Genomic DNA, 21,876 nt, shown 5'->3' with positions numbered 1-21,876 from the left:
GTTATGGAACAAAGGTCCATTACGTTATGGAATATAGGTCCATTATGTTATGGAATATAGGTCCATTACGTTATGGAATATAGGTCCATTACATTATGGAATATAGGTCCATTATGTTATGGAACAAAGGTCCATTATGTTATGGAACATAGAGACACATTCACAATATGGCAACAACGCAACTCAACAATGACAACCACACAATATATTTGTATATTATCATTACGTCAAAAACGAAATGTTTGAAAACATTTCCAGGTGGTCATGATGAGAGAATGTTGCTTGATACAGTAAATATTTAGTTTTTATAAAAAATAAACATGTCCCATGCTTTATACTCATTATATACTCTTAAAATATAAGTTTTCGCTATTAGTTTTCTATGGAACATAACTACTATAAATGATACAGTACAGACATGTTTTCTCTTTTTTTACAAAACGGTGAAGAATTCGGAACCAAACTTCACACGTCAGTTAGTAATTTAAAAGTGTTTTCCAGGCTCACAAATATTCCCACTGTTTTACAATATTTACATCTTGAGTGTAGAATAACACAACTCCGCATACAGAATTTCCATTGCAAAACATTATTGGCATAAGTAGCCTCCTCATATTTTTTGTGGGTGTATATTCTTTCTTTCTCACTTCATAAAACTAGTAGTAACACTGTATCTGCCAACACCACTGGTAACTTGACCGTTTCTGCTTCTTGTAACTCCAAGAACAAAGGTAGAATTGGAGAAACATGCAAGACAGTAGCGCAGTGAAAGAATTCACGTGGCCTGGTATGAACAGTATCCTGTCAGAGTATAACAGTTACGGACAGAGTCTGAATAGTTTCTGTTGAGGTTAGCTGTAGGCTGCTTCCATCTCTGTGGTTTGACAACAGGATGAGACAGAAAGACGTTTTCAGACAGAATACACAGTTGTCAGTTTTATTAAAATACATAGAAAACTACTTTGTGTGTTAGTGATTTATATATATCTCCTGTATTGCACAAGGGATAACAGCACATATAGAGAGCAAAAAGTATAACCCCATTGAATTGTTTGTGACACAGAATCCTGTAAAATTATTGTAGAGAAGAATATAGCAACTTGAATCTTTTCTAAGATGAAATAGTTTATAAAATGGAAGGTGTATGAGGAGTTTGTTTTCTAGAGCAGTGTTCAGTTGACTGAATGTAAACAAAACATGAACGTAGATCATGTGTGAGCAGGAGCAAATGCTGAAGGCTGTGCAAAAGTAGAAGGCTAAGCTTGCTAAAGTGGATCTCTCATTTACAAGTGTTGATGTGCCGGTTTAGTGTGGATTGTGATTGTCGTGTGTGAGTACTGTGTGTATGTCTCTAACCAAGACAGCAATGTGAGGTTGACTACACTAAATACTGCAGAGCGGAGCTGCCTTCATTTCCTTCATGAAGAACATTGATCCTAACCAGCTGATTGGTTAGCTACTAGTGAGTTAGCGTTTCTGTTATGTCTGCCCACACTAGGTGTTACATACCGGTGGTTTTATTCTACAGATGAGTAAATGGCCCCCATGTTTGTTTTATATCAACCCAATTCAAATGTGTGGATTTTCCAATCTTACAGGAGGTACAATTTCCAACATTCTGAATGTGATGTATGTGATATTGTTGAAGTGCAGGTCATGACATTGTCCAGATGACCAACAGAACTTATTGTGTCACAACAGTTAGAAAATTTAACAAACAAACACGTCAACTACTAACCCAGGCTTTGGACTACCTAATTCACAGAATTCGCTACTTTGACGTTTTCTCTGCGGTATTTTTTCCCAGAGCACATTAAAATGTCTGAAGATTTATTGTAGATGTATTACTCTTTATATTTGTTATACTCAATATCATTTTATATATTATTTTCATTATTTTTTATTCTCCACAAAATGGTATACTTTGCTAAAAAGATACAACTCAAATATACATCGAAAAGAATGAGAAGGATCTGTGTAATGTGAGAGTTGACATGGAGGAGTGGTTAGCCCTGTTTTCACCCAGCGTTTCAGAGGTGTCGGTCCTTGCACCTTTTGTACAGCGGTGCCCAGGCGTCTGTCTCTTATGCTAGAACACCACAGGGCCACTCTAGGCTGCAACTGCCACAGCCCCTGTAAACGCATAATGGAGCAGTTGCATTGCGATTTTTGCTGAGGATGGATCATTGCATGTCCTGTAAACAATAAATAACTACTGAACATTGGGAGTGTGGGCCCAGCCACCCACCCTCCCAACTGTCATATATGATTATTTACTAACTTCCCCATTCTTTGTCTCTACTGGGTAGGCAGGGTTTTGATTGGGCGAGAGAGGGAGCCCATGTTGGTGGTGGTTGTAGTAACTTGGGGACTCACGCTCTTGTTAGGCAGGCTACTGGAGTGGCCCATCGCCTCCTCGGCTGCACGCAACAGCAAAGTGTAATTGATAGCAACCTCTTCAACCTTCCTCAGCAGCTGCAGCCTTTGGGCCTCTGAACGCACCCCTCTAACCAGCTTGATGAAGGTCTGAGTCAGTTCGCAGAGGACCAGGAAGCTGGCCGTAACAACGCTCAGCATGCGAGTGGGGCTCTTCTCAACGCTCGCCACCCGCCGGCACGCCGCCCTGAACTCCTTGAAGCGCACTGCCAGCTCCTGCTTGTACTCGACGATCCGGGACGGCTGTAGGCGTGATTCGTTATCCACYTGGGGAATGTTAGCGCACTGACGCAGGATGGCTAGCAGCTCATTAGCATCCAGCTGGGCATTGAGGAAACCGTCCGGCAGGCTGAACGTCTTTCCTTGCAGGGATTCGACCCTCGCCAGGCTCCCCTCCAGAGTCCCGCATGCCCGGAGGTCGATCTCCTGTGTCTGCGGCTCTTCTTCTTCTTCTTCCTCTACTTCCTCCTCCTCCCCACTGCAGCCCTCAGCGTGGAGAACCTGGAGCGTTTTGCTGACAATGGGCAAGGTCTGAGAGCCCCGCTGCATCCCGGGCAGGACCTGGAGGGTGGTGGAGTAGGAGAGCTCTTCTTTCTCGCTGCTCTCGTCTGCCGCTTCACACTTCCTGTAGCAGAAACAGAAAGAGCAGCACTTCTCCCTGTCATCACTGTCCTCGCTAGGCAGCCCCAGCAGTATCTCCGTCGGCGCCCCCTCTCTGCTCTCCCTCAGCAGCTCTTCTCCCTGKATGAAGAACACTCCTTTTTTCCCCTTTGCCTCTGCAGCAGTCGTGTGAGTTTCAGTTTGATTGTGAACGGGCTCCACGGTTGTTGGAAGCCTCAGCCCTGCGGCCCTCACTCGCTCCATCTCCTTCTCCAGGTTCTTTGCTTTGGGTTTGATCTCGGTGTACAGCTGGGTGCCTTCAGAGTTGTCCACCTCACCGATGCTATACCGCCTCTGGAGCTTCTTGTACTGCGGGGCGCCCATGCAGTCTGGTGTGCGAGACGTGCAGGTGGGCAAGCAGGAAGCCTGCTCCCCCCTGGGTTCCYGTGACTCCAGACTGGTCGAGCGGATTCGGGTGGTCTTGATCTCTAAGGTCTGAGGTCTCCTCTGACCTCCCTGGGGGTGAGGGGTTTTGGAGGTCGCTGGAGGGGTCTTGGAGAGGGGTCTCTCTCTGCCCCTATGCTGCTGTGTCTCTGCAATTGAGCCGACCGGCGTATCGGGCAGTCGGATGCCTCTGCACATCCTCTTGCAGTCGCAGCTGCGGCGCTGTTCTCTGGAGATTCCAGGGGCTTTTAGCACAGGACTTGTAAGGAGCTGGCAAGCACATGGGGTGCATGAGGGGACTGGCGAGGATCCCTGGGGTAGGTACTCGCCCCCAGATGATTTGGGCTTCAGAAGTTCTTCCAGAAACTCTAACTCGTACTGCCGGACCTTCTGGAGCTGGGCTCGGCGCTCATCAGTCTCCCGTCGAATCCGAGCTGGGAAGGTGGCCGACAGAAGGTTCTTGATACTTAGGAAGGGAGCGCTACGCTGAGCCTTCCCTTTACCGCCACCCTGGTTCTTGCTGTTGGCAGATGGGAGAGTGGAGACCTTGTCCACAGAGCAGGTAGGGTGTGTGGGGTCTCCCAGGAGAGGTAGTGTCTTCAGGGGGCATTTATGTGGCTCAGCTTGAGCTTTACCCTGGGACCTCTCTGCCTTGGCCTCTGCTGCTTCCTTCCTCTCAGCTTTCACAGGCATGTGTGGGGACTGGGAGTACTTGGTTGGGACCTGGGGTCTGGGCTTGGCCAAGATGGGGTCTTCTCCTGCTCCTCTCGCTGCGCTCTCTTTGCTGCTGGCCAGTTGGAGGCCTTTGGCACAAAGACGCTCATCATCTGTCGGGGAAGAGGAGTGGAACACCACCACCTTTTGGGTATGTGGATCCTTCAGTCTTAGCTGTGGCCCGGGTTCTCTAACTGGGCACGTGCAGAACAGGTCATCAATTGGCAAGAGGTCTTTAGAGCTTGAAGGCTTGATGGTCTTGCTAGAGGCAGTCTCGGCATCTTGGCACATGTTTGTGGGGCAAATCTTGGCGGAGGCAGTTCTGTCCACAGGCAAGAGAATGGGTAAGGCTTTGTTGGTAGTGTCTGGGCTCAGAGGCCCAGACTTCTTCCCCTTGACCCCYGCAGCGAAATTCGGGCTTAGTTTGCCCACAGCAGTACCGGGCAACCTCTGATCCTTGCCGACCTTAGGTGCCTGCCCTGGATCGGAGACTTTCAGCTCCTCAGGTGACTTCGCAGGGTGGTCTGGGGTGCACGCTTTGGTGGGCTCTGGTTTTGCCTTCTTGCCTTCACTCGGCTCACTCTGCGTTGGGTCTTGGGTAACGTCACTCCTCTGCTCCACTGTGCTGAGACCTGGACTGGCAGTCTCCTGACCAGGGCTAMGCTTTAGGGGAACAGTCTTACTGAGGATCATTGGTTTCGAGGGGCAGCCGCTGCGGATCTGACCCATGGAGAATGCACCGCCTCCAATAGTCTGGGCGGTGCAGCCTGGTATGGCCAAGGGGAAGTCTCTGCGACTGAAGATACGCTCCTTGCTGATGTGGTGGGCCAGCAGGTAGGCCTGGTTCTGGTGCTGCTTCATGGCCGACACCATYTCTGAGACGTCTGTCAGCTCAGAGGAGTTGGTCTCGTGCCCTGAGTCTAGCGATGACTCAGGCGTAATGGCCGCCAACACAATCAACCCTATGGAAAGAAAGAAACACAAGACACTATCAGGGTCACACGGGCGTCATACAATATCACAGACAGATGGAAAACAGTAATTGATTTCTGAAAGATGGCACAYCAAATACACTGTTTCTAAGTACTTACACTTGTAAAAATCTCTTGATGTTTCTTTTAAAGCTCTGCTAACCGTCTGTGAGCAAAACCTTGTTTTGCATCAAACTGAATTTTAATGAAGACTGAGTGAACTCTTGTGTTTCTCTTGCTATCAAAAGATACAACACAAGAGTCTATGTTCAGTATCAAGCAGTATGCTGTAAAACAACACATCAAAACAAAGTCTTTTTGTTCCTGTTTTGGGATGTTAAAGCTTTGAACTTGAATTATGCTGTCAATCCAGCCCCAATTCATCAGGGCATGGACTCAACAAGTTGTCTAAAGTGTTCCACAGGGATACTGGCCCATGTTGACTACAATGCTTCCCACAGTTGTACACRCGGGAAACTGTTGAGCGTGAAAACCCCTGCAGCATTGCAATTTTTGACACACTCAAACCAGTGTGCCTGGYAGCTACTASAATATCCCGTTCAAGGCACTTCAATATTTTGTCTTGCCCATTCACCCTCTGGATGACACATATACACAATCCATGTCTCAAGGCTTAAAAATCCTTCTTTAACCTGTCTCCTCCCCTTCATCTACACTGAAGTGTACAAAACATTAGGAACACCTGCTCTTTCCATGACAGACTGACCAGGTGAAGATATGATCCCTTATTGATGTCACTTGTTCAATGCACTTTAATCATTGTACGTGTGTCATTCAGAGGGTGAATGGGCAAGACAAAAGATTTAAGTGCCTTAGAACGGGGTATGGTAGTAGGTGCCAGGCGCACTGGGTTTGTAGTTCATAGGCTAATAGGTGCCAGGTTCACACTGCGTTTATAGTGGTATGCCTCAGTAGTGCCGCCCACTGGTTTTTGGTAAGGGAGTATGGTAGTAGTTGGCCAGGGCGCACTTTGGGTAGGTACTGGTAGTATAAGTGCCAGCGCGCACATTGCATTCCCACAGTTGCTAGCCGACGGAACACTGATGGTGTGCGTGATCAAACACGAACAACGTGATACATTGTCAGTAATTCTACCACTCACAACAGTTGCCAGGGATAGACGTAAACGTCGAACTGTGGTAAGCGTAGGTGTAGAAAAGAGTCAACATTGCCCAGCATCCTCCATAAGGGAAAATTTTCAAACACTTCGCATCGATCTGTACTAAGCTGTACGGGCATAATCGAGGTGGAACCACTCAATACTAATGTGTTGTACACTCAGTGTATAAAAATCAATTCAAAGTGCCCATTTGTTTACTCCATATCACCGTGGAAAAATGAAGCGCGATTAGCATTAAGATGCCTCTTGTTAATTGACGTCTGCGTAATGAGGAATGATACAGCAGGATGAGCGCGGCATGTGAGCTGTTGTCTGAGCTGTCGTTGGGTGATGGGAGAGTCCTCTGATGCGCTAGGGCCCAAGGCCTGCAGAGTGGACACCAGAGCATCATCCAGCTCCTGGGCATGGTCCCGTACTGTCTCGTGCCACGTTGTCTATTCAACGTCACCGGACATCCTCGAGCTGGTACCACTTCCTTGGAAGAGAGCCTTGGCAGAGCTCTTGCTGACTGCAGCCCGGTTGCAGCTTGGACGGGTGACGGGTTTGGGGCGAGCTTCCGCCTTTTGCGTCATCTTCGTCCGAGCTGTTGCCCTGAACCCAGGTGGAGGAGCAGCAATGGCCGCGAGGGCAGCTGCCAGCTTTCCTACGTCCTCACCTCTTCTTCCTCCTCTCTCATTTCCCCGGGGGAGAGGGCATCAGGTCTACTGCACCTCCATCGCGGGAGCACAGGCGCTGGAGCACTGCTCGATGAGGCGCCGCTGCGTCCACCGGCAACACAGCCACCTACTGCCTGCAACCTGGCCTTGCAGGAGTCACAGAAGAACCGTGTAGCTCGCTGGGACTGCCCCATGGTTTGGGCTCTGCTCCTGAAGACCACTGAGCTCTCCTGGACGGGGCTTTCCGGCCTCCCGCCGATCCTCTCCGTTTTCTGCAGCGTCGGGTCAGACTTGGTACGTGGCCGCCCTGGTGCCTCTTGGGAAATTAAGTTCTCGTTGACGTCGAGCTCGGGTTCTGCCTGCATTTGGAGCTCCTGCAGCTGTTGTTGCTCCCGGAGATGGACGTGGCAAAGACCCAGGTGTTGGGACTCTGCGGGCTGTGGGGCGGTCGCTGTAWTCTGAGACTGGGACCCTGGGTCCCTCGTATGGGGTCTTTCCCTCTCGTCCCCTCGTCGGTCCCCACTGGACGCTGCTGTGGTGCCGGAGCGCGGGTGGGCSTGGTGGGAACCTCTGTAATCTGCGGACAGAATTGTCAGAGCAGTTGAGAGGCTGAGAGGTGAGGAAKCGCATGGGAGGATGGAGTGGGTCCTTATGGGAAAATAGAGGAGAAGGCTGGTGGATTTTTTCAGTGATGGATGCTGGAGACTGGAGTTGGAGGTAAGTCTGGTGGGATGTTATGGGACGTAGCGGCCTTCCTCTCATGCAGGCACACCACCACAGCAGATGGAAACAGAGCTGTGAATGTTTGAATATTACATGTATATTTCACAGAAAAAAAGCAAGCCAAAACCACAAAATGTTACCCTATGCAAGGAAAAGGGAGAGAATAGTCCGATGAAGATGAGATCTCAGGATGGAGATGGGAGGAGCGACAGCAGAGGTGATTGGTAGCTGTTGATATGGCTTAGGTCCGGATGCACATATGCATTATGGAGAAGCAGGTCTCAGTCCAGTTGGATTGAGTAGAGTTGGTTGCAGTATAATGGTTTACATGCAATGCCTCACACTTGCAGACACACACTAAAACCTGTAAATGGAATCCTTGAGATGCAAACTGATATTCAGTCAATGTGCCTTTGGATACTGAGTTTGGATGTTGAGTTTTATTGATAGAAAATGTAGCCAAAGCAAAGAATATGGAAAGGATTTTAACCGTAAATGAAAAACATTTTCAGTTTTATCTAAAGCTAATAATAATGGAATCTCCATAACAACCTCCCGAAASACTAGACCTACAGATCCATTTCTTAAACAACAGATATTGTAAATATACAGTTTCATTGCAAGTCCTAACTAGCAGTATAAATCAAGGAGGTGACTACTAACATACCTGCCTTGATCATATAAGACTGACCAGGAGTCAGGTGGTAGATGGTTCGTTTGGGATCCACAAACAGCTTGTAGTAGCCGGAGATGAGACAGGCGAAGTTACTGGCATCAGGCCACTCCATCAACAGGACCAGAGGCTGCAGGGGTGGGAGTGGATAATTACGTTTCAGATGTAGATTTCTTTATTGTCCAATTGTACACAAGGTCCAACGGAAATGTGTCTTCTGCTTTATCCAATGATGTACAGTGCATTAGGAAAGTATTCAGATCCCCTTAACTTTTTCCATATTTTGTTACGCTACAGCCTTATTCTAAAAATTATTGAATTATTTTTATTCCTCATCAATCTACACATAATACCCCATAAAGTGAAAACAGGTTTTTAGAAATTGTTGCAAATGTATAAAAACTAAAAACAGAAATACCTTATTTACATAAGTATTCAGACCCTTTGCTATGAGACTCAAAAATGAGCTCAGGTGCATCCTGTTTCCATTGATCATCCTTGAGATGTTTCTACAACTTGATTTTAGTCCACCTGTGGTAAATTCAATTGATTGGACATACGGTCCAAGAGTTGACAGTGCATGGCAGGGCWAAAACCATGCCATGAGGTCGAAGGAACTGTCCGTAGAGCTCCGAGACAGGATTGTGTCGGGGCACAGATCTGGGGAAGGGTACCAAACACTTCTGCAGCATTGAAGGTCCCCAAGAACACAGTGGCCTCCATCATTCTTCAATGGAAGAAGTTTAGAACCACCAAGACTCTTCCTAGAGCTGGCCGCACGGCCAAACTGAGCAATCAGGGGAGAAGGGCCTTGGTAAGGGCGGTGATCAAGAACCCAATGGTCACTCTGACAGAGCTCCAGAGTTCCTCTGTGGAGATGGGAGAACCTTCCAGAAGGACAACCATCTCTGCAGCACTCCACCAATCAGGCCTTTATGGATGTTAGAGGGGCCAGACATGACAGCCCACTTGGAGTTCACCAAAAGGACCTTAAAGGACTCTCAAAACATGAGAAACAAGATTCTCTGGTCTGATGAAACCAAGATTGAACTCWTTGGYCTGAATGYCAAGCGTCTCGTCTGGAGGAAACCTGGCAACATSCCTATGGTGAAGCATGGTGGTGGCAGCATGATGCTGTGCAGATGTTTTTCAGTGGCAGGAACTAGAAGACTAGTCAGGATYGAGGGAAAGATGAATGGAGCAAAGTACAGAGAGATCCTTGAYGAAAACCTGCTCCAGAGGGCTCAGGATCTCAGACTTGGGCGAAGGTTCACCTTCCAACAGGTCAATGACCCTGAGCACACAGCCAAGACAACGCAGGAGTGGCTGTGATAGAAAAATGACATATTTACCTGGTTTGTTTGATATTAATAGTTAGCAATAATAGTTAACAAATAGGATATTTCTGGTTTGTTTAATTCTGCGTTTTCATATGCTCCACTCTAGTTCCCTGCAGCTAATTTGGGCGTATGGTCACCAGAGATGACTTGAGCTGACAAATGAGTTAAAGACTGCATTACGTAGACAAGATGTGGTGGGTGTAACCGAGATGGAGATAGCCAGGAGGAGTTTAGAACAATTCCTCATTGTCTCAAAATTATCCTTGCATCTGGGAAACTAAACCAGGATGGGGTTAAGACAACAACCCACGTGCAGATAACAACAGGATGAACCCAGAGTGGCTTACGATGCTCCTTGGTCTGCATGAGGAGGGTTAAACCAACCATGACTGAGCATTGTTAGTGTCAGCTATRTATAGTACTCTGCATTTGTGTGAAGGTTAGGTTACTCGGTCCAACACTCAGGCGTGGGAGGGTCGACCAGCCTCATTATTGCAATAATTGATATTAAATAAAGATGATTGTTTGAAGAAATGACCAAATCTCTCTCAGTACTGAATTTCCATGACACAAGTCACTGAATGTCCTTGAGTGGCCCAGCCAGAGCCCAGACTTGAACCTGATCAAACAACTCTGGAAAGATCTGAAAATAGCTGTGCAGCGACACTCCCCATCCAACCTGACAGAGCTTGAGAGGATCTGCAGAGAAGAATGGGAGAAACTCCCCAAATACAGGTGTGCCAAGCTTGTAGCGTCATACCTAAGAAAACTCAAGGCTGAAATTGCTGCAAAAGGTGCATCAACAAAGTACTGAATACTTATGTAAATGTGATATTTCCGTTTTTTTATTTGTAGCAATTTGCTAAAATTGATAAAAACAGTTTTTGCTTTGACATTATGGGGTATTGTGTGTAGATTGACGAAGGGGGAAAAAACTATTTAATCCATTTTAGAATAAGGCTGTAACGTAACAAAATGTGGAAAAAGTCAAGAGGTCAGAATACTTCCTGAATGCACTATGTATTGGCTTTATCTCAGCCCCTCCGAAACACACACATCTTCATACACAGAGGATGGAAATGAGTTTGGAGGCTTCAACAAAGCATTTTACTGTATATTTAATATAATGACCATACCGGTACTTCAACTTGGTTTATCTCACAGGTTTGACTTAATTGAATTTGAAAGGAATTCTTCTGTGCAGCGAAAMATCTATGTTTGGTACCATGGCCTACTAGTATGGTGCAATGAGTTCCACCCTGGGCTTCACAATGTCCTTCTAGATCTATAGTTGTACATGTGTTCAATCTGTCACATACCTTGGCCTCCTGTATGGCCACCTCTACGCGGGCAACGCCCTGGTTCTCCCGGTGCAGCTGTATCTTAGCAACGCGACTGAACTCTGTCAGAACCGTGGTCAGGTTGTTCTTCAGGTCGATCACATGACCGATGCCGTGCCGCGGACCCACCAGCAGCGTAGTGGCCGACTGCTTCTCATCCTGTGGATCAATCAGTCAATCAATCAATCAATTCTATTAACACAGAGAGAGCTCTGAATTCATGGAACAACAGCATAGAACTTAATTCAGAAACATGCATTCTTCAAAATKATATGTACTGTAGTATATGTATACACATGTATGTAGTATCAATTTGGAGTTGACYATACTTGTTATATCAGTTTGGATGTCTGGCCTRGGATGCTACAAGGCTACAGGAAAACATRAACATGAGCTGTACCTTGACATAAGAGAAATTCATCATAAAGGAGTGGGACTCATATACTATAATGTGGGAATACGATATGGGCATGTTTATAAGAGAATGTTGCCATTACTAGTCCGACGGTGTGGAACAGCAAGCCTCCAAAGGGCGGAAGATCGTTGAGCACACGCATGTACTGCAGCTTTCCCTGGAGAGGAGGGACCTGTCAGTAGACACAACACAACACTCAAGGGCCCAGTCTCAATAGTCTCTAGTGGCTTCCTCTACTCGTCTCCTCTCCTTGATCTGCACTAACATCACAGGTGAAATGAAAAACCTAGTTGTATTTGTATTTGTTTTTATTATGGATCCCCATTAGCTGCTGCCAAAGCAGCAGCTACTCTTCCTGGGGTCCAGCAAATTTAAGGCAGTTTATACAATTTTAAAAACWTTACAATACATTCACAACACATTGTGTGCCCTCAGGCCCCTACTCCACCACATATCTACAGTACTAAATCCATGTGTATGTATAGTGYGTATGTTATCGTGTGTGTGTATGTGTATGCATGTGTCTGTGCCWMTGTTTGTGTTRCTTCACAGTCCCCRCTGTTCCATAAGGTGYTTTTTTMTSTKTTTTTWWATCTAATTTTACTGCTTGWGTCAGTTWCTTGATGTGRAATAGAGTTCCATGTAGTCATGGCTCTATGTAGTACTGTGTGCCTCCCATAGTCTGTTCTGGACTTGGGGACTGTGAAGAGACCTCTTGTGGCAGGTACTTTGGCGTATGTATGGGTGTCCTAGCTGTGTGCCAGTAGTTTAGACAGACAGCTCGGTGCATTCAACATGTTAATATCTCTCAAAATACAATTAGTGATGAAGTCAATCTCTCCTCCACTTTCAGCCAGGAGAGATTGACATGCATATTATTAATATTAACTCTATGTGTACATCCAAGGGCCAGCCGTGCTGCCCTGTTCTGAGCCAATTGCAATTTTCCTTTTTGTTGGCACCTGACCACACGACTGAACAGTAGTCAAGGTGCAACAAAACTAGGGCTTGTAGGACCTGCCTTGTTGATAGTGTTTGTAAGAAGGAGGAGCAATGCTTTATTATAGACAGACTTCTCCCCATTCTAGCTACTGTTGTATCTATATGTTTTGACCATGACAGTTTACAATCTAGTGTTACTCCAATCAGTTTAGTCATCTGAACGTGCTCAATTTCCACATTATTTATTACAAGATTTAGTTGAGGTTTAGGGTTTAGTGAGTGTTTTGTTCCAAATACAATGCTTTTTAGTTTTAGAAATATTTAGGACTAACTTATTCCTTGCCACCCACTCTGAAACTAACTGCAGCTCTTTGTGAGTGTTGCAGTCATTTCAGTCGCTGTAGTAGCTGACGTGTAATGTTGAGTCATCCGCATATGTCACATCGCTCCTGCTACGGCCCTCGCGTTGTTCATCCGGTGTCTTCTTGACCTGCAGTTACTCCCCCTGTACTCCCTCTCCCTCCCTCTCCTCTCCCTCTCCCTCTCCTCTCCCTCTCCCTCTCCCCTCCCTCTCCCTCTCTGTGTGATTCTGTGGTTGGAGACAGGTGGCTGGAGTCAGAGCAGATCCCTACCAGCTGCAACTCGTTCCATATCAAACCTCTACAAATACTCAGTCTTGCCACTTCCCCTCTGCCAGATCGTAATCTCTGCTCATTACCGCTCTGGCTCCTGTCTCCTGTTCACATCTCACCACCACCACCTTGGATTCCCCTCAGGACCTGTTTACCCTGTTCTACTCAGCCAATACCAAACCGTTCTCCACGCATCTGGTTTTTCTGCAACTCATCCAAGCTACCCCGGATCTGCACTCCATATCTCTCTGTGCAACAAATATTTTGGGTCATTCATCCCCGTTTCCTCATCTGCGTCTGCTCTTGGGWTCCCCGGTGTCGCTCSGCTTAACAGCATACATAGACACTCTGGCTTTAATCAAAGTCAGTGGCATGTTGTTAGTAAAAATTGAAAAAAGCAAGGGCCTAAACAGCTACCCTGGGGAATTCCTGATTCTACCTGGATTATATTTGAGGAGCTTCCATTAAATAACATCCTCTGTGTTCTGTTAGACAAGTAACTCTTTATCCACATTATAGCAGKGGGTGTAAAGCATACACATGTTTTTCCAGCAGCAGACTATGATCGATAATGTCCAAAGCTGCACTTAAGTCTAACAAGACAGCCCCCACAATAATTTTATCATCAATTTCTCTCAGCCAATCATCATTTGTTTAAGTGCTGTGCTTGTTGAGTGTCCTTCCCTATAAGCATGCTGAAATTCTGTTGYCAATTTGTTTACTGTGAAATAGCATTGTATCTGGTCAAACACAACTTTTCTCCAAAAGTTAAGGGTTGGTAACAGGTTGATTGGTCAGCTATTTGAGCCTGTAAAGGGGGCTTTACTATTCTTAGGTAGCGGAATTACTTTAGCTTCCTTCCAGGCCTGAGGGCAAACACTTTTTAGTAGGCTTAAATTGAAGATGTGGCAAATAGGAGTGGCAATGTCGTCTGCTATTATCCTCAGTCATTTTCCATCCAGATTGTCAGACCCGGTGGCTTGTCATTGTTGATAGACAACAATACTTTTTCACCTCTTCCACGCTGACTTTACGGAATTCAAAAGTACAATTCTTGTCTTTCAAAATTTGGTCCGATATACTTGGATGTGTAGTGTCAGTGTTTGTTGCTGGCATGTCATCCCTAAGTTTGCTTATCTTGCCAATGAAAAAGTAATTCATGTAGTTTGCAATATCAGTGGGCTTTGTGATGAATGAGCCATCTGATTCAATGTTTTTTCCCCAAAAATTKTATTTCAAGCTTTTTACTATCATTCTTTATATAATGTTTTTGTTTTTATGTGTTATTTTTTATTTAGTTTAGTCACATGATTTCTTAATTTGCAGTATGTTTGCCAATCTGCCAGACTTAATTGCCATACCTTTTGCCTCATCCCTCTCAACCACACAATTTTTCAATTCCTCATCAATCCAAGGGGATTTAAGTTGTTACAGTCATTTTCTTAATGGCTGTGTGCTTATTAGTAACTGGAATAAGTAGTTTCATAAATGCGTCAAGTGCAGCGTTTGGTTGCTCCTCTTACACACCACAGACCAGCAAATATTCTTTACATCAACATATGAATCATTACAAAACGTATTGTATGACCTCTTATACACTATATTAGGCCCAGCCTTCGGAACTTTGGTTTTCCTAGATATGGCTTTTATACTGTGATCACTACATCCTATGGATTTGGATACTGCTTTAAAGCAAATATCTGCAGCATTAATAAAGATGTGATTAATACATGTTGATGATATAATTCCTGTGCTGTTTGTAACTACCCTGGTAGGTTGACTGACAACCTGATCCAGGTTGCAGACACTGATTACAGTTTGAATTTTATTCTTGATTGGGCAGCTTGATGATAGCCAGTCAATATTTAAATCACCCAGAAAATATATTTCTCTGTTGAGATCACATACACTATCAAGCATTTCACACATATTATCCAGATACTGACTGTTAGCACTTGGTGGTCTATAGCAGCTTCCCACMAGAATGGGCTTTAGGTGAGGCARATGAACCTGTAGCCATRTTACTTCAACAGTATTTAACATKAGATMSTCTCTAAKMTTTACAGGAATGTGGTTCTGAATATAAACAGCAACACCGCCTCYGTTGGCATTTCTGTCTTTTCGGTAGATGTTAGAACCATGTATTGCTACCACTGTTTCATCAAAGGTATTATTCTAAGTGAGTTTCAGAGATAGAATATGAATGTCATCTGTTACAAGCAAGTTATTGACTTCATGGACCTTGTTTCTTAGGTTACATATGTTAATATGGGCTATTTTTAGCACTTTTCTGGGTTGATTGATTGTTTTTAATGCTTTATTGAGAAACTATCAGAGGTAGACTTACTCATGTTATTTACATTGGAGCTGAAGTGGTCTACCTACTATTGCACACCGCCTCAGTGCTAACAGTGTAACTCTGGTTTATAGGCTTATGATTACTGCTTACAATAGCTGTAGRATWAACAGAAGTATTCGGTGCAATTAGGGGTACAAACATTTAATTACTTACATTGCGTTTGCCAACGCCCCTAAGATCATGTACATTTSATGCAGCATTATGACGACTCATTGTCACAACGGTAGGGATTAACTGAGCTGGTCCTGGATCATTTACCAGTCATTGTTTCAATGGTAGGGATTAACTGAGCTGGTCTTGGATCATTTACCAGTCATTGTTTCAACGCAGCCTTGAAATGCGTAAACAGAGTCCAGGAGCCAAGTTGGCATCCTCCGTATTGCTTTCACTTATCTTGTGATTTCAGATCAGTGATGAAGAAGAGGAGAAGCCACTTAATACGGTTGAGATTCACCCAAGGATGACAAGACGGACACGGTCGCTAGCTCCTGCYATTGAGATTCACCCAAGGATGACCAGTGGATTCTCGCCTACAGAAATGTACATGTCCTGTTGGTGGCACTGTTTCACCATGTAAAGGGACATCAGCACACTGTTTAAACACGTTTGAAACGCCACAGCCAGTCAGAAGATAAACTGCTTAACTGAGAGTGCAAGATGAAAGGTACAATGAATCTGAAATACTTAGTGTTATAGCTATGCTGTATCTAGAGAATATTTACTGATCGGAAGGTCATTGTGTGACAGAGAGGAGAGATCACCTTGTTGCCGGAGGGCGGCAGATGCTGATAGGTCTTGAGCAGCTGTGACAGGGTCTTACACACATTCTTCTCCTTGATGGTGGGAAGTAGAGTGAGGGGGAGGAAAGGTTCCAGACCCCACTCCTTCCTGGGAATGGAGAGAAAGAAAGAGAGGAGGGGTTAGAGTAGAGAGCAAAAGGGAGAGAGGAAGAAAGAAAGAGAGAGAGAGATGGTATAATCAGTCAGATGCTGACAGCTGTGGGACCATGTCTAAATCTCAGGGAGAGACCCCCAGGGAMGACTCGAGGGCTACGTCCCAAATGGCACCCTATTCCCTTTATAGCCTTGTGGGCCCTGGTCAAAGGTAGTGCACTATATAGGGAATAGGGTGCCAGTTGGGAAGCAATCAAAGACTCAAGAAGCTACTGCTCCTATTTTCAGTCACACTGACAGGGTTGACAAGGMCCCCCTCAGAGTCAGACTCAGACAGGAGGCAGAACACTGACTCTACTCTGTCTGTGTGACTGAATGCAATGCAATGCAATGACTTGCGATGAATGTCATTTCATTGTCTTCCCTCACACACTATGTGGTTGTTTTCTAGTTGAATGCACTGATTGTATGTCACTCTGGATAAGAGTATCTGCTAAATTAGTAAAATGAATGAATATCTGTCTGTCAGAGTGAGTTAGTTATCTGGTATAATGTCTGTCAGAGTGAGTTAGTTATCTGGTCATACTAACACACTCTGGACAGACATACATTATACCAAGAAACTACTCACTCTACTGTACAACCTTATACAGATAACTAACTCACTCTGACAGACATATACCAGATAACTAACTCACTCTGTATAACAGACATTATACCAGGATATTAACTCACCTCTGCATTATCAGACATTCACTACCATATAAACTAACTCACTCTGACAACATACATTTATACCAAAACTAACTCACTCTGGACAGGACATACATTATACCGACGATAACTAACTCACTCTGACAGCCAGACATTATACCAGATAACTAACTCACTCTACGGACAGACATTATACCAGATAACTAACTCACTTGTACAGACAGACATTATACCAATAACTAACTCACTCTACAGACATTATACCAGATAACTAACTCACTCTGACAGACAACATATACCAGATAACTACTCACTCTGACTAGACATTATACCAGATAACTAACTCACTCTTGGACAGACATTATACCAGATAACTAACTCACTCTGACAGCATAAATTTTCCAGATAACTAACTCACTCTGACAACATTATACCAGTATAACTACTCACTCTACAGACAACATTATACCAGAATAACTAACTACTCTGACAGACATATACCAATAACAACTCACTCTGGATCAGACAGACATGTAACCAGAATCAACTATCTCACTCTACAACAGCATTATACCAGATAACTAACTCACTCTGACACAACATTAACATATAAAACTACCTTACAACATAACAATATAACTCACTCTGACAGAACTTATACCAGATAACTAACTCACTCTGACACAGACATTATACCAGATAACAACTCACTCTGACTACAGACATTATAAGACGATGATAACTAACTCACTCTGACAGACATCTATATACCAGATAACTAACTCACTCTAACAGCATCATTATACCAGATAACTAACTCACTCTGACAGGACAGTCATTATACCAGATAACTAACTCACTCTACGACAGACATTATACCAGATAACTAACTCACTCTGACAGACATTATACCAAATAACTAACTCACTCTACAGAAACAGACATTATACGACCAGATAACTAACTCACTCTGACAACAACATTAATACCAGTAATAACTCAACTCGACTTGAAACATATATACCAATAACTAACGATCACTCTACACAACATTATACCAGATAACTAACTCACTCTACAACAACATTAATCCAATAACAACTCACTCTGACAACAGACATTATACCAGATAACTAACTCACTCTGACATGACAAACATTATACGATATAACTAACTCACTCTCCAACATTATACCAGATAACTAACTCACTCTACAGACAACATAATACCAGATAACTAACTCACTCTACAGACAAGCATTATACCAGATAATAAACTCACTCTGACAGACATGACATTATACCAGATAACAAACTCACTCTACAAACATTATACCAGATAACTAACTCACTCTGACAACAGACATTATACCAATAACTAAACTCACTCTACAGACAGACATTATACCAGATAACTAACTCACTCGTACAACAGACATTATACCAGATAACTAACTCACTCTGACAAGACATTATATCCAATAAACTAACTCACTCTGACAGACAGACATTATACTAATAAACTAACTCAACAGTCTACAGACAGACATATACCAGATAACTAACTCACTCTAAGACATTATACCAATATAACTAACTCACTCTACAACGACATTATTACTCAATAACTAACTCACTCTGACAGACATTATACACACTATAACTAACATACTCTACAGACCAGAATATTCATCCTAACTCACCTACAGTTCAGTCATATACCATTCATCCATCAGTTACCTACATAGTCATTCACAAACAACAACCACATAGTGTGTGAGGGAATACAATGAATGTACATTCATCGCAAGTCATTGCATTGCATTTGCATTCAGTCACACAGACACGAGTAGGTCAGTGTTCTGCCTCCTGTCTGAGTCTACTCTAGGGGTGCCTTGTCAACCCTTCAGTGTGACTAAAATAAGGCAGTATTCTTGGAGTCTTTTATTCTTCCCAACTGCACCTCTTCCCTATATAGTGCACTACCTTTGACCAGGGCCCCAAGGCTATAAAGGAACTATGGGTGCCATTTGGACTAGCCTCGAGTCTTCCCTGGTTGTCTCTCCCTTGAGATTTAGACATGGTCCCACAGCTGGCAGCATCTGGACCTATTATCTCTCTGCTCTCTCTTTCTTCTTCCTCTCTCCCTTTTGCTCTCTACTCAATACCCCCCTCTCTTCTCTTTCTCTCCATTCCCAGGAAGAGTGGGGTCTGGGAACCTTTCCTCCCCCTCACTCACTCCCACCATCAAGTTAGAGAAGATGTGTGTTAAGACCTGTTCAGAGTCTGCTCAAGACTACTCAGCATCGCCGCCTCCGGAACAAGGTGATCTCTGCCCTCTGTCACACAAATACCTTCCGATCATGTAAATTCTCTAGATACCAGCAATAGCGTATACACTAAGTATTCAGGATCATTAGTACCTTTCATCTTGCACTCTCAGTGTTAAGCAGTTTATCTTCTAACCTTCTGTGTCGTTTCAAACGTTTTTTAAACATGTGCTGTTTATGTCCTTTACATGTGTTGTAAACATTCCCAACCAGGACATTACATTACTTCTGTAGGCGAAACCCACTTGGTCATCCTTGTGGTGATTCAATAGCAGGTAGCTAGGCGACCGTGTCCGTCTTGTCATCCTGTATGAATCTCAACCGTTATTGTTGCTTCTCACTCTTCTCTGCACGTGTATCTGGGAATATCACAAGATAATGAAAGTCAATACTGAGTATGCCAACTTGCTTCCTGGACTCTGTTACTCATTTCAATGCTGGCGTTGAAACAATGGACTGTGTAAATATGAATCCACTCAGGACCTACCTGTAGGGCGTCTATCCTGATCTCATGAAATCCCAATACCTGGTTTCAGGCCAAGTTAATACCTTTGGACATGATCCATAATCGGCATGAAATTTAATGATCTTAGGGTGTCGTTGCAAACTCAATAATGTAATTAAATGTTTTGTACCCTAATGCACATCCAATACTCTGCTTGTATCTACAGCTATTTTAAGCAATGTAAAATAAGCCATAAACCAAGATTAACTGTTATCCACTGAGGCGTTCTTTGCAATAGTTAAGGAACACTTCAGCTCCAATGTTAAATAACATGAGTAAGTTCCTACCTCTATAGGTTTCTCAATAAAGCATATTAAAAACAATCAATAACCCAAAAAGTGTCTAAAAAAATAAGTCTCATATTAACATATTTAACCTAAAGAAACAAGTTCCATAAGTCAATAACTTCTTTAACAGATGATCACTTCATTTCTATCTCTATGAAACTCACTTAAATAATACCTTTGAGAAACATGTAGCAATACATGTTCAACATCTACCGTAAAAGTACAAAAAGCAACATAGCAGTTTGTTTGTTTTATTTCAAACACACATTGCCGTTGAAATATTAGAGAGTATCTCATGTTTAAATACTTTGAAGTAAACATGCTACAGGTTATCTGCTCACCCTAAAGCCATTCTTGTGGAAAGGGCTTATAGGACCACCAATGCTAACGTCATATATCTGTATAATATGTGATTTAATGCTTGATAGTGTATTTGATCTCAAGAGCAGATAAATTTCTGTGATTTTAAATATCATGGACTGGGCTATCATCAAAGCTGCCCAATCAATAAAAAAATGGTCAAACTGTTAATCTCTTCCTCAAACCTTATCAGTATAACTACCAGTAAGTTACAAACAGCACAGGAGAATTAAATCACACATTATTAATCACCATCATTATGTAATGTTCTATAATTTTGCTTTAAAGTCAGTATCCAAATCCATAGTATGTAATGTAGCACAATATAATATCCATACTAGGAAAACCAAAATGCTCCGAAGTCTTGGTCCTAATAATATTGTTATAAAGGCATAACAATACGTTTCTGTAATGATTCATATGTTCTTATTAAAGAATATTTCTTGTCTTTGATGGTGTGTAAAGGTAGCAACCAAACGTCTTCACTTGACGCATTTATGTAAACTACTATTGCCAGTTACTAATAAACACACAGTCCATTAAGAAAATGGACTTAACGACTTAAATCCCTTGATTGAGTGAATGAATTAAAAATTTTTGGGTTTAGAGGTGGATGATTTCAAAATTTACTTTCAATTAAGTCTTGAACAGATTTTTCAAACACTACTTGTGGTTTGTTGCAGAATTAATGAAATCATTTTACCAACTAAATAAAAAATAACACAGTAAAAACAAAACATTATATAAATAATTAATAGGGTAAACAATCTTTGGAGATACAATTTTTGTGGTAAAAATACATGTAATCAGGGATGTCTCATCCTCACAAATCCCACTTATATTTGCAAACTACATTAATTACTTTTTCATTTTCAAGATAAGCAAACTTATTTAGACATGCCATCAGAACAAACACTTTACAACTAACACAATCCAATTTAAAATCGACCACATTTTTAAAAGACAATAATTGTAACTTTGTAATCCGTAATTTCATTCTTTTACAGCATTGTAAAAATTATTTTTGTCTATCAAACATATGTACAACCACCCTGTTCTTACCAATATTTAAAGACGAGTGGATAATATGCAGGAACGGACATTTGTCCTTACTACCTATTTGGCCACAATCTTCAAATTTAATCCTACTTAATAAGTTTTTCCTCTCGAGTCCTAAGTAAGCTAAAGTAATTCCCACCTAATATATGTAAAGGTACCCCCTTTACATGGCTCAAATAGCCTTACTCAATCAACCTGTTTACCTAAACCCTTAAACTTTTTGTATAAACATGTGTTTTGTGGTAACCCAGGATACAATTCTATTTCACAGGTTAAACAAATTGAACAAGAAACATGAATTTCGATCATGGTCTATAGTGTGGAAGGGCTTACACTCAACAA

At 43.2% G+C, this 21,876-nt stretch overlaps 1 protein-coding gene across 1 annotated transcript in view; it reads right to left on the bottom strand.

Moving 5' to 3' along the window:
• Positions 1-6: 6 nt before the first annotated feature.
• The window catches only part of LOC111967071 (FERM and PDZ domain-containing protein 3), a 33,138-nt gene continuing 11,268 nt past the window's right edge, over positions 7-21,876 (bottom strand). The window contains 12 exon segments of the mRNA XM_070444642.1: positions 7-5,156; positions 5,869-5,873; positions 6,613-6,729; positions 6,731-6,896; positions 6,899-6,987; positions 6,989-7,031; positions 7,034-7,054; positions 7,057-7,539; positions 8,353-8,488; positions 11,018-11,197; positions 11,536-11,625; positions 16,148-16,274. Of these exon segments, the coding sequence (XP_070300743.1) occupies positions 2,299-5,156; positions 5,869-5,873; positions 6,613-6,729; positions 6,731-6,896; positions 6,899-6,987; positions 6,989-7,031; positions 7,034-7,054; positions 7,057-7,539; positions 8,353-8,488; positions 11,018-11,197; positions 11,536-11,625; positions 16,148-16,274 (4,315 nt within the window). The 3' untranslated portion in view covers positions 7-2,298.

The sequence above is a fragment of the Salvelinus sp. IW2-2015 genome, linkage group LG8 (assembly GCF_002910315.2).
Source record: "Salvelinus sp. IW2-2015 linkage group LG8, ASM291031v2, whole genome shotgun sequence".
Classification (NCBI taxonomy): Eukaryota; Metazoa; Chordata; class Actinopteri; order Salmoniformes; family Salmonidae; genus Salvelinus; species Salvelinus sp. IW2-2015.
Note: the sequence above shows the minus strand (reverse complement) of the source record. Positions and strands in the feature narration are given on the sequence as shown.